The 13,957-nt window shown below is 42.2% G+C and overlaps 1 protein-coding gene across 7 annotated transcripts in view; it reads right to left on the bottom strand.

Moving 5' to 3' along the window:
• Window positions 1-13,957, bottom strand: part of MARCH1 (membrane-associated ring finger (C3HC4) 1, E3 ubiquitin protein ligase) — a 622,174-nt gene that overhangs the window by 2,256 nt on the left and 605,961 nt on the right. For all 7 annotated transcript variants that reach the window (XM_005860516.2, XM_014534989.1, XM_014534990.1 and 4 more), the window contains one exon: window positions 3,800-3,947. In XM_005860516.2, coding sequence (XP_005860578.1) covers window positions 3,800-3,947 — 148 coding nt within the window. The remainder of the gene's footprint in view (window positions 1-3,799; window positions 3,948-13,957) is intronic.

Below are 13,957 nucleotides of genomic sequence, written 5' to 3'. Positions count from 1 at the left end.
AGAAACTGCTACAAGAATGTAAATTTGTTTTTGTTGCCGAGTGATTTAAATGCTGCCCATCTTTGGCTGGCTTAATGGGTTGTAGATTAAGAGCAAAACTTTCACTGTGCCTATATTAAGACATTTTTACTGCATTGAGCTTCAATCTTTGGATGTCCCACCTGGACGCCAGGCAACCGAAACCAGGAATCCTGGGAAGGAGAAAGTCCTGTTGGCTGCCAGCCAAGCCCCTAGCATTTGTCAGCACTACACCTCCTCACCTGTGCCCCTGGTCATGCTTTGCAATTCTAATTCCCTTCACGAGAACAGCTCAGAAATCTCACTAAAGGTTAGCTAAAGGTCCTGAAATACTTAAGTGGCAACTCTGTATTGTGTTTGCTAGGAAACCTTCAGGCCATAATGACAATGGCTTGAAAACTGGGATGTACCCACTGGCCCCTCTCAGACTCCTTTATAAATCCCATTGGGTAAACCACAAGCTCCCAGGTGGATGCTTATGATATAGCTGCAGAGGAGGCAAATTACTGATTTCCTCATCTTTAAAACTGACCTCTAAGGTCTCTTCCAACTTTTAAGTTCCAATTCTCCTATCTTACGTAGCAGGTCATGTGACTGCAGGCACGTGGGGTGTGTCCGAAAAGCCTTTCTGAGTCCCCAACAGCAGAAGAGAACCTGTCTCACTGCACAGCCGCAGAACCAATGCAATAGTTAGAAAAAGCACCCCATTGTTAATTTGGGGTCTTTCAGCTGGGTGCTGAAGTTATATACAGTTACAAAATGTGTTTGTATAATGGTGTGTATGGCTGATAAGACTGGGAGGTGGTTTTCTTCACTTTTATGCTGGTTGCTTCTCTCCAGCTGGTATATTATTTTAAAAAAGAAAGAAGTAAAAAAAAGGAAGGAACAAAGGAGAAGTTTTGCATATTTATAACCTTTTCCTTGTTTCAAGGGTAATACTCAGAGAGAGTAAACAGGCATGATATATGTGCCTTATTGTATAAACACAGTGTTTCCATTTATCTGAGGCAAGGCCAGGTTCATGGTGTCTTTGAAAAATGAATCACAAAAAGAACCTTTGGAGGTTAGGGTTAGTTTTACAAATGAGGACACTGAGCTTCAGAGTGACTAATCGTTTTGTTCACCATAACTAGCCAGAGACCAAGGCGAAACTAGAACCCTGGCCTCTGACAACCAGCCCAAGTCAGTGCTTATCACATCTGGATTGTTAACAACAGCAGCACATGTAATTAATTTAGAAAGGAATCATTTAAACACAAATGCTGAAAAAATATTTTATGGATTGCAGGGAAGTGATCTTGAACACATACGCTAAACAGATGCTAAGAGCCACAGTTCTTATCTGCTGGACTCAGCTGCAGCCAGCAAAGATTTTGGAGCCTCTACTAATACCAAGCGCTCTCTGAATAACGAATCATGGCCCCTGCCCTGGGGATGCGTAGAGGCTCACCAGTGAGTTAGGCATGGGGAAAAAAATCAATTGGTTATGCTCGTCTTCTATGGTGCATACATTTAAAAAATTCTGGGCAACAATAAAATCTGTACCTCCAGTCTTTAAAACTGTGTTGTTGTTTTTTTCTTGGTCTGTGTTTTGTTTTCAATGCATAAGTAGTATACTGGAGGATTCTTCTAGAATATGTGAAGATAAGGTACAAAGAGCAACTGTTCTCTCATTAGAGTTGGCAACATGAGTAATTCAGGATATTAAAGTTTCAAGCACCATGTATTTTTATTTTATTTTTTACCCTCTACAGGTGACAGAGAGAAAGAGAGTGAGGTGAGAGAGCTATCTGGGGCACCATGCATATTTAATCTGAAAGAACAACCAGTTTAGAACAAGAAGGTTTTGCCCAGCTGGTGTGGCTCAGTGGTTGAGTGTTGAGCTATGAGCCAGGAGGTTCATTCCCCAGTAGGCCCCCCCCCCCCCTTCAGGATTGCTATTACAGTTCAAAAGATTTTGCTGATTTATAACCTCAATTCTGGACAATTTATCCCTCTTCAAATATTTTTGAAGGTTTCTAAGATGGATGGAAAACATGTTGACTTTGAAATGATGCAGTTTTTTTCTTTTTTAAAAAAGGAGGTGTCCTTAATTTTCCCCTCACATGTGGCTGGAGGAGGACAGAAAGAGCCCTGCAGGCTCATGAACCTGGACCGAATCGGGGTGACCCCTGGGAGAGGGCAAGGCCACACTGGGCAAATTCATGACTCCCAAACACCGAACTCCGAGTTAGACATCTACAGATATGAAATCTCTGGCTATCATGTCTGCCCTAGATTGCTAGGAAAACCCTGGAGTCGTGAGGTCGTATGTCGGGTATAGGAAGGTGGGATGGTGGTGGAATGTCTCTTTGTTTTTCCATACACATACAAGGCAATGTTTCTGGAGCATTTTCTGTGACGTGGCTTGGGCCAGTACCTGTAAATATAGGGAACATGGATTTTTTTTTTGAAGGCCCTACCTTCTAAGAAATTATTTAATAAGGACCTAATAGACATGCTTAAATCCAGCACCTCAGGAACAATGCATAATGTAGTTTTAAACAATGTAGTTTGATATGAATTGTATAGACATGAGTTTAAGATTGAGCCAAAAAACAAAACCTCATCCTACCTGTGTTTCTAACCACAGCACTTTCATTCTCTTTCAGAAGAGAGCAGCGGGATCTGTCACTCCGTCACCACCCCTCCTCTGCCCCTCACCCCTCCTCGGCCCCTCACCCCCCTTAAACTACATAAACCACATCCCAGGGCATCTGGCAAGGCCTCACAGTCCCTTTTACTGGCCCAGGTCCCCTTCTGCTTCTAGACTGCCAGGAGAGCACATGTTGGTGCGCACTGCTGCCACCATGAGGGCAAGTGTGAGAACGCAACATCTTTCCTTTCTGCTATTATGAAACCGAAGAGATATAGAAGTAACAAAGCTTTTCCTTTTAAAACTATTTTCCTCACTTCCTCTCATCTTTTTCTTTCTTTCATGTTCCTTCTTTTTTGAGGGAGATGAATAAACATTCCATAACCGTGCAAAGATACAGTTACCATCTGAACAATTTCTCCTTTCAAATTCACCAGGGGTTTAATTTTGTGTTTCCCCTTCTCCCGCGAGGAAGAGCGGGTTAGGGGACTATTTCTCACTATTTTACTGGCTATGATTGAGGCTATATGGTAACACTTAGAGCCCGGTGAGAAACAGGTGGTACCTTCAGAAGTGAAGACAATCAGTTTTAAACCACCGATGCACATTAAATGTTAGAATATGCCTTAATGACTTTTAAACACCCTTCTTTGCAGACTTGACAGTCAAACCTAGTATGTTTAAAATTTCAAACCACAGTGCTAATCCTACCACATTGCACCCTATTAAGTAACAAGCTATAACATTCTCTACCAGAGTATCTTATTCATGTTCTAAAAGAACCAATGACTAGGGTGAACTAAATAAAATAAAAAGGCCTTCCATTTTTACTACTATTTGCCTTTGCAAAGGAGGAAGAACCTGATCCTTATTCAGCTCCTGTGAAGTCTGGAGTGGTGGATGGCATACAAGTATTTCTCCCCACCAAGGTCTACATGGACTTCATTATCTCGCCTCTCCGCTTAGGACCCCAGACATCTAATGCTTTAGAGCCGGAGCACAATTGGAGAAGACTCAGTTTCCAGTACTGGTTTTTGCTAGTGTATCATACATGAAGATTTAAACTGGGGAAATGGTTTTCCTACCCAGCTCTGGGTATTGTCATAGAATCCAAGAGAGAGAGAAAGAAAAGGAAGGTGCTCTTACCATTGTCATTGCCTTGCCTGATCTCCTCCGCTGTCCGATCTATTAATACATACAAGGACCACACCACACAGGTGATGGCGATGACGTGGAATGTGACAGAGCAGAATATTTTCCTCCTTTCGCTTGTGGTCATCTGTAGTTTCTCCCACTGCAATCAGAAACAAATCGCATGAGACTGAGTTTCTAACTAGGACATTTTGGCCCCCATTTACACCCTGCACAGAGATCAGGATTGGAGGGAAAACATGAAATGTTTGCCTTGCCAGAGGACACTCATGTTCAAATTAGTCTTCATGTTTAGAAAGATTTGAAATCATAACCGGTGGCATTATAGGTAACTCGGATGAATATGAAAATGAAAACGATATTTTCCTAGTGTCCACATGAACTAAATCAAGTCATTTCTGTTTTGCTAGCCTATAGTTTCCTTGCCCCGTAGCATGAATGGGATACTTGTAATATTTTAGAAAAAATTTCCTCCCAGGGTTCTGCATCTCACTTCTTTGCGGCACTAGGTTACAAGTACTAGTAGCAATATATGATTTCTTCTTGGATGAATATGTAACCTGAGACAGTGTTGCATTTTTTAATGTATAAATCCAACAAAATAGTTGAATGGCTGTGAGAGGAAGTCAACATGGGTTCACAAGTCTTCTAGAAAACACTACTTTTGTTATCTGGGCAACGTGAGAAAACCAGCGGTGGCCCTCTTAGAGCAGTCTTGATTTTCCATAGTCACTACGAGTACAATGGCTGCCCCCCAGTCACCCCCTGCGCAGGGAGTTGAGGGCTGCTGACTCCATCAGGGGGTGGTGGTGGGGGAACTATTGTTAGAGTCATACATGAAGGGTTACATGAGGGAATGTGTCCATTGTTAACTTAAAAAATATTTTTATTTATTTATTTTTTTAGAGAGAGAGAGAAAGGGAGAGAAACATCCATGTGAGAGCCGAACATCAATCTGCTGCCTCCTGCACACCCCCTACAAGGGATTGAGCCCTGACCAGGAATCAAACCAGCAACCTTTAGGTGTACAGGGCCCCCGCCCAACCAACCAAGCCACACCAGCCAGAGCAAGTCCATTATTAACTTGGAAGAAATAGAACCTCAAATGAAATGGCGATGCTTTGACAGCTAGGGTACCACTTCATTTTTGCGTGAGGAACTGTGATTTTATTTTTCTTTGCATTATTGCTGTAGGAAAATCCAATCACGATCTTATTAGAGGTGACGTCATGGGCTAAGCTTTCAATAATCTGTGATTCTTCGTCTTCTTTATTTAGTGCTCTTGTTAAAAGCAAAATCTTTAGAACTTCCAAGACCCCCACCCCCACATAAAATTCCAGGCACAACCCAATAGAACACAAGAGGGCATCCATTACGGTCCATGAAGCCCTGGCTCTGAGACGTGGGTGAAGTCCTTTAACCTCGCTAGGCCCACTTGCCTCGTCATAAGATGCGAACTGTGTCCGAGGTTACGACAGAGCACTTTGGGGAGAGGATGTCCTTCTTTTCTTCCTTTGTTAACAGAACAGTAGTTCCACGAGGGTCGGCATTGTGCCCAGAGCAGAGCTGCTTTCCAGCCTTCCCTGGCAGAGGCAGACAGTGGCTGTTTGCCAACAACGAGAGATGAGCGGCTCTCTACGGGCATATGGAGTTTTCCCATCCGGACCTGGAATTGCCCCTTCCCCCTCTCCTCATTTCCTCTTCTCTGCTCCCTGGAATTCATCGTTACCAGTGAGAGTCCCAGCAGTCACCTTGCAACCTGGAGGACAGCCTTGGGCATTGGGGAGACCTCAGCCCGATGAGCAACAGCCCCGCCACCGCTGCCACTCACGCGCCAGGAAAACACAGCCCCGTCTGATTGAGCCAGATTTCCCAGGACGCTGCTACTTGCTGTCAAAGCCATTGCTGATCAGTGACTGAGGCAGATGCTCCCTACTTCCCTTCCAGGATGACGCTTAAGATCCTATCGTTTCTTTTCGAGGAGGGCACAGTACTTCAAGTCTGATCAAGAGGCTCCAGAAAGCTTCTTAGAGAAAACAATGCTTTAGTTACAAACACCATGCGTTTCTCGCCCCTCACTGGCCAATCAGCACACAGTTTTCTTTATAAGGGTTTGTTAGAGCCAATGGATAATTCATACTTCATCTCGTGCTTTCTTTCTCATCAAACTACATTTTACATAGTAGGACACGTAGATAACAGAGCGATCTTAGTACTGGGGCTAGGGGAAAACCACATGCTTCAATATCGAATCTATTGTTACTTAACCAATACTGAATTGAAAAAAAATCTTAGTATGGGTATCTCGGCTTTCACAGGTAAGCCTGATTTTTAAAAATTCGTTTTGTTATTGATCTATTGCAATGTTAATCTGAGTAATCTGTAGAAGTATAGAATTGATTATCATTTGGTGATAGTATTTTGTGATTTAGTAACTATTTCTTGAATCACCTCAATATCCAGTAGGGCCAGGCAAATACACAGTGCAGGATGCTGCAGAAAAGCAGCTTTCATTCTAAGTGTTCCAAGTGGATGAGAATACCTTCAGTAACAAAATATGCGTATCAAATGAACCCTCAATTGTAAAACTGGCTTTAGGGGAAAAAAATCCATAAAAATGGGGTCTTCTTAAATTTGAGGAGAATTTTGATGCCGCGGCTGAAACACATTCTTCCAAATTAATGAACCGCAAATAGGAAAGTATCAGGGGCTGGCAAGAATGGACCAAGTCAGGTAAAGACTTCTAGTTCCAACAGTAGAAATTCTGAAGTTGTCACTTCCCAATCTCAGGAGTATTTTAAAAAGTGAAGTGCGAAGGGACCATCTAACTTTCCTACTTTATAAATCCTGCAGGGACTATTCAGGAATTCACTGACAGCACACAGGGAAATGTGATACCACAGCGCCCTCCTCTGCACGATCCAGTTACTGCATACTATCGTCAGCACAAGGCATCACCAGAAACCAGTGTTTGGTAAAATCTCAGACATAGGAACTAATTCCGGCAAGGGGCTGTCGGTTAAAGCCAAAAGTCCATTATATAATAAAAAAGGTCTTCCAAATGCAAATGTCAAAAATGACAAATTAGTTAGTTTACCTGTTTTTACTTATGTAGACCTTTTTGTATAATTAAAATGAAATATACAGGGAAAGTTTAATTTCACAGAAAACTTTTCTATATGTATTACAGCAATTTTAAATTTATACTGAATAGATCTAGTAAATGTTTGTACCCACCAGTCACTGAGAGTAAACAAATGTACACGGCTGGGGCGTGGCTTAGTGCACGTGGGAACATTGTGGGCACACGGTAAAACTGTGGCAGAAAGCCACAACAGGAGACTACAGAACCAATGATCCCGCGTGTGATGCAGTGTCACCACGTGGTAACCATTCAGTCTGATCACGAGCTAATCATTTGGTGTGATTACATGCTAATTATTCAGCTGATCATTCGCCAAACATTGTTTACGACTGGTGACTCTTGGATTTTAACATGTAGACTATAGTTGCAGATATGTAATATTTATTTATGTCGGTGAAATTACTAAAGCATTTTTCCAACATATGGCCTATTTGCTAAAATTTGTTAAAAATAGCAGTGTATTAATAACAAAAAACATATATAACCTGTGAATTTAATTAGAAGCAAATCTTGGTTAAAAGCATTTTAAAATTAACAGGGTGTTAATTTTCACATATGGCGTATGGGGTTGGAAATTTTGTCTGTTAAATCCAAAGTCCGTTAAATTGAGGTCTGCAAAATCGAGGGTTTACTGTATTTTATAAAATGTTCATTCATATCCTTGCATTTTCAGGTTTGTATACAAAGTGTGAACAAGTTTTATAAGCCTACACAGGGAGGAATGGATGGAGAAGGCAAGGACAGAATTCTTATTTTAACAAAGATGTCACGAAAGGGCCTGAGTTTAATATTTGGGATGCTGACATTCAGTAAGAGTTCACAAAAGATTTTGTGTTGGGAAGTGATAAAATGCACCTAAGCATTTGTGCTCCCCTGCCCGGTTTTACAAAATAATGTGTGCTTATGCCCTGTGACCACGTGTATGACATTGACCCCTGTGACCTCTGCAGGCAGGGCTTATTAGGGAGCGGAGCCTCAGAGGGTGCTTGGCAGCACCACCTGGCACCTGGTCCTCTGTTGGCTCTGCCCTGCAGTGGATGCAGCGAGGCTCTCTGACAAGACAGCAACCTCATGTTCACTTGCCACCCACAGGGAACCAGGGCCACGGCCTTTCCTATGTAGGGGATTTATGAGTAAAATATCGGCCCTCAAATCCCTCTGTTTTAAGGTGGCACATGTCTCTCCAAGTGGTGTAAGTGAAGCTGGTGGAAATGCTAAGACTGAGCAGCGAGGGCAGGGCACGCACCCAGCACACCACCCAGCTTTCCATAACCCTTCACACTGCCAGCTCCCCCACTGCCCCCGTCGGTCACCGAGGTCTCTTTACACCTTCACAATGGGGCACAAGCTAAGGTGGGCAAAGCCAGTTTCATGCAGTGGTCTCTGGCCTTGTTTAGGACAGTGGTTCTCAACCTGTGGGTCGCGACCCCTTTGGGGGTCGAACGACCCTTTCACAGGGGTCGCCTAAGACCATCGGAAAACACATATATAATTACATATTGTTTTTGTGATTAATCACTATGCTTTAATTATGTTCAATTTGTAACAATGAAATTGGGGGTCACCACAACATGAAGAACTGTATTAAAGGGTCGCGGCATTAGGAAGGTTGAGAACCAATGCTTTAGGATTTATAATCTCTGGGTCTTTGGTAGCTGGTTTATTTTTCTTGGCCTTTGGTCTCTTGCAGAAACCCCTCAATAGTAGAAAGAATTAAACGGAACTTTGTTATGCATTTAGAAATAGTTATAGAAGAGTTGCAGAGATGTAAAGTACAGCATAGGGAATACAGTCAATAATATCCTAATAACGATGTGTGGGGCCAGGGAGGTACTTGAAATATCAGGGAGACCACTCTGTATATGATTGTCTAAACACTCTGCTGTATATCTGAAACTAATACAGAATAATATTGAATATAAACTTTTATTGGAAAAAAGAAGTATGCTACTGTATTTGTCTGAAAAGATTTCCACATTGCAGCAAATATTGTTTCTGTGAAAATTTGGTGCAGGTTTTCTAATTTAAATTACTTGTATTCATATTCTGTCCTGAAACATAAATTCAAAAAAATACTGCTTAATGAGGATACTTTTTAAATTTTTGTACCAATGAAGAACAAATGCAGTTTATTTGCACAATATCAAAACACAGGAGATAGGGACTGCTTAACTTTATCCACTTTCTTTTCTTCCTTGACACTTCCAGCTCTGTTAACAACCAAAAGAACCAGCATGATCAGCAAATCTATGTAGTGCTAGAGCAAACAATTACCACCAGGTGGCGCCAAGCCCAAACTATTGCTAATACGAGCAATAGTGATCTTTCGGGTTCTTTTTTGTTTTGTTTTTCCATTTTCAACCAGACTCAGGAGCTCCCAGCTAGCCAGCTGCTCCCGATCACTTCATCAGCGCAGCATAAATGCAAAATCACATTTTAACTGTTTAAAATTTTCTGACCCTCCCTGCTTATCACATTATGGTGGAGTTTAACTGCATGTGAGTGACAACAATAGACAGAACAGGGAGTCTAAGGTTTATTTCATTAACTATATGCTTAAGTAAGAGATATTGTGCTAGAGGATAACAAGTAAATCCTAAAAATATTCTGGGGCTTATAAAGTTGGTGAAGTTCCCAGAGGCCCCATGGGTCTGAGGCAGTGGTTCGTAGAGAGTGTTCCCCAGAAGCAAGCATTAACTTGGTTCTTGTTCACGTTGATTAAATAAGGAGCCCATTGGGCTGAGGCGCTAATCCTGAGGTGGCCTCCGGTCTACATAAGCAAACAAACACCTAAGCCTGTAGCTCAGTTGGTTAGAGCGTCATCCCAGACTCACCAAGGTTGAGGGTTTGATCCCCGGTCAGGGCACATACAAGAATCAACCAATAAATGCGTAAATAAGTGGAACAATAAATCAGTGTGTCTCTCTACCTCTCTCCAATCAATAATAATAACAAAAACCTCAGCCTATAAATGCCTGGAGGTTAAAAAATCAAAACTTAAGGAGAATCAATTGCAAACAGCCAACCAGGCTTTCAGCTGTCGCCAGTCAAATAATTTCCTTGCTCTGCTTCTGCACTTTCTCTATAGGAGTCTTTCTCCTGGCTCCTGTGGCTGGAGCACTCCTAATTACTTCCGGTTTGACACTGTTTGATTCCAATTGATTTTTACTCAAGTAAACTCTTAAAAATTTAATATATCTTAGTTTGTCTTTTAATATTAGAAATGCAGTAATTTTGGGCCTCACATCAGACATACTGAATCAGAAACTCTGATGGTGGGGCCCTGCAGTTTGTGTTTTATTTATTTATATTATGTTATTGATCTTTAGAGAGAGAGGAAGAGAGAGGGAGAGAGAGAAACATCAATGTGAGAGTGACACAGGGATTGGCTGCCTCCTGCACGCCCCCGACTGGGGATCTAGCCTGGAACCCGGATGTGTGCTCTGACCAGGAATCAAACCAGCAACCTTTTGGTGCCAGAGCTGCAGCTTGTGTTTTAATGAGCCCTCAGGTGACTCTAATGCGAACTAAATTTTGAGAATCACCTGCCTCGTGAATGACGCTTGGCAGAGTTGTATGGTGACTTCAATGGAGTCTATATTAGAAGTAGCATTTGTTACTCCCTAACATCATCAGTAGTCCAGGCAAGGAAAATCAACAAACCAGTTTTATTACCTGGCTTTAATCAACCTGTAATATGTCAGGTTAAGTAAACACAAAATCAGTGAATTTGTTTGGAGTTAGCTCATTAAACACTAAAACAAATTGTTTCATTTTTAATTCCACTTTTCAAATTAGTGTTTATGTACATATAAGCCTATCAAAATCTAGTTTTACTGGTTACAATTTCAAATACTTTGAGAGAGAACCAAACAACAGACTTTAAACATTTATAAGTAGTGATTCTTGAGACCTAATGAATCCTAAATTCATAAATATGCCTATAGTAAATAATGTCCCTCTTAGAAATGGATTAAAGAACCCTGGGGAAAAATGTGACCTCTTCCGACTTTTAAACATTGGCTACTGTCTGATGACAGGTAGGAAATAAGAAAGCCAGGCTGAGATGTAGATGGAGGGCAGTTCCCTGATTACTTAAGTGCTTACTGGGGGTCAAAAATCAGAAATTGTACGTGATGCAAACTTGTCTCTCAGTAGAATTACAAATAGCAGTGTACATGGATCTCTTGGTTTTCTCCCCCTCCCCATCACCATTTATCCCCCCCATGCCTTCTTCTACCTCCCTGCCCCCAGAAATCACCACATTTGTCTGTGTCCACGAGTTCTTTCTCTTTTTTTTTTGCTCAATCCCCCCACACCCTCAACCCAACCCCCAACCTTCCCCTCCATAGCTGTCAGCCTGCTCTCTATCTATGACTCTGTCTCTACTTTGTTTGTTACATTACATTCCACACATGAATGAAATCATATGGTACTTGTCTTTCTCTAACTGGCTTATTTCATTTAGGATAATGCTCTCCAGGTCCCCCCATGCTGTCACAAAGGGTAAAGTTTTTTCTTTTGTATGGCTAAGTAGTATTCCATTGTGTACATGTACCACAGCTCTTTTATCCACTCATCTTCTGATGGGCACTTGGGCTGCTTCCAAATCTTGGCTATTGTAAATGATGCTGCAATGAACAGAGGGGTGCATATATTCTTTCAAATTAGTGTTTCGGGTTTCTTCTGATAAATTCCCAGAAGTGGAATTGATGAGTTGTAAGGCAATTCCATTTTTAATTGTTTGAGGAACCTCATACTGTTTTTCTTTTTCTTTTTTTTTTTAAATATATTTTATTGATTTTTTACAGAGAAGAGGGAGAGGGATAGAGAGTTAGAAACATCGATGAGAGAGATCGATCAGCTGCCTCCTGCACGCCCCCCACTGGGGATGTGCCCACAACCAAGGTACATGCCCTTGATCGGAATCGAACCCGGGACCCCTCAGTCCGCAGGCCGATGCTCTATCCACTGAGCCAAACCGGTTCGGCACATACTGTTTTTCATTGTGGCTGCACCAGCCTGTATTCCACCAACAATAGTGCACGAGGGTTCCCTTTTCTCCACATCCTCGCCAGCACTCGTTGTTTGATGATTTATTGATGATAGCCATTCTGACAGGTGTGGGGCTTAGTTACTAAGAGCCCAAACCTCAAACGTTATATACATAAACGCACTGGGAGTCTGCTGATTACCTCCTGGAAACATCTCCTTCCCCCTAAAGTTCTCTCTTCCACCAATAATAATGATTTAGCATCTTTCCTACATGGCCCAATGAGAGGGGATGTCCTATTTTGGGTTGAATGCAGCTGCTCTGCTTCTCTTGAGAGCAGGACAGAGGAATGGGTCTGCACCAGCGTTGGGACCCACGACCAAACAAACAGGGAGCGTGAGCAGCGAGGGCTGGACCGCGTGCCTAGATGAATCTGTGAAGTGTCGGTACCTGTAGGATTAACAACGACCATCAGTGCAGTCTGAGCACATGTTGACCTGGGGTTGGGAAGCAGCCACTGATACCCAGGCTGGGATGAGAGGGAACACTGTACATGGCAGTCTTACTGAGAAAGGGTTTCTAAATTTTCCTGCAAAGAGGAGGAATAGTTGGGAACCTGGAGTCAATGACTACATTTTGCCACCCTCAGTCTGTCTCCTGTGGCACTCAAAGACGCTGGGTAACGGGCCTGACCTGAACATGGAGGGGAATAATGACCGTTATTCAGTTCTGAGAGTCCTTTTGAATTAAAAGGAGTTGTCAGCCTTGGCTGTCTAACAGAACCCTCTGGGGAGCTAGTTCCCAATGCACACCCCGGGGCCTGGCTGAATCCACCACCGAGGCATCAGCTGGGCAGTTTCACAGTGTGCTCTGTCTGGAATCCGAGGCGGACTTGTTAAAAACAAGGGCTCTGGGTTCAAACTCTGACTCCCCCGCCCTGTGCTGTGATTTTGGGTGATCTAGGCACATGGTCCAGCCCTCACTGTTCATGCTCCCCGTTTGTAGCACCTATTTTACAGGGTCAAGTTTGGGAGAGTTAATGCATGTAATTACGGGACAGTATCAGGCACTTAGAATTCAATAAATGCTTATCATAACCGGGAACCTGCAGCACACATCCAATTGAACTTGACTGTCTTTATCTTCACGTTGATAACATCACCGGAGGATGGAGAAAGGATGAGTCCGGATTTGTTCATGCAGAACCAAGGCAGCCAAAGCCCCCCTTTACCCCCCAACCCCTGTCCATTTTCCAAGTATGAATAAACTTCTGTGAATAATGAATTTCATAGTGGGAAAACATAGTCTATTTTTGCTAACTGTAAGTGGCCGAGTTAATGTGCATATACTAGGTAGATTCATTTAAGAGATAGCTTTTTAAAATATGTATCACAGGTTATAATCTATCCCCAGTAAGTTTTCATTCTTTTTGTCTGAAAATTAAATTCGAAATGTTATGTAAAGACTTCCCAAAGAAATACAGTACTGTTTTGAGGGACAGTTTTCACGGAAGGTTGAACAAGGGCTCAAACATGCTAGACCCCAGGAAGCATCCCTGTGAGTGTGTGGACTATAACGATGTCTCCTCTGAGTAACGCAGGACATGAGAGGCAGCCTGGTCGAAAGGTCCAGAAACGTGCCCCAGGCACCTTTATCTAGCTGCCTTACTGACTGCAAAGCCCAAGAAGCTCCCGAGAATAGATACGAAGATGAAATGGCTTTCTTCTCAAAGTAATTAATTTGGGTTTGATGAAGACTCAATGTTTGGTGTTTTTTTTTTGAGGCCAACTGATATAATAGTACCTTACCGAGAGACCTCACATCACTGTAGTTATGAAAGTATTTGGAAAAACCCGGTTGAGTAGAAAGGTAGAGGTGTTAAAATGGCAAATTCAACTTACGACAAAAATCCAATTATGATTGAAATGCCATTTTAAAGCTTTAAAAACAGGTGCACTTATTTATTTTTATTTAAAAATATATTTTATTGATTTTTTTTATAGAGAGGAAGGGA

Source organism: Myotis brandtii, unplaced genomic scaffold, assembly GCF_000412655.1.
Source record: "Myotis brandtii unplaced genomic scaffold, ASM41265v1 scaffold136, whole genome shotgun sequence".
In the NCBI taxonomy this organism is placed as follows: domain Eukaryota; kingdom Metazoa; phylum Chordata; class Mammalia; order Chiroptera; family Vespertilionidae; genus Myotis; species Myotis brandtii.
The sequence above is the reverse complement of the archived record's forward strand: the minus strand, read 5'-3'. Positions and strand labels throughout refer to the sequence as shown.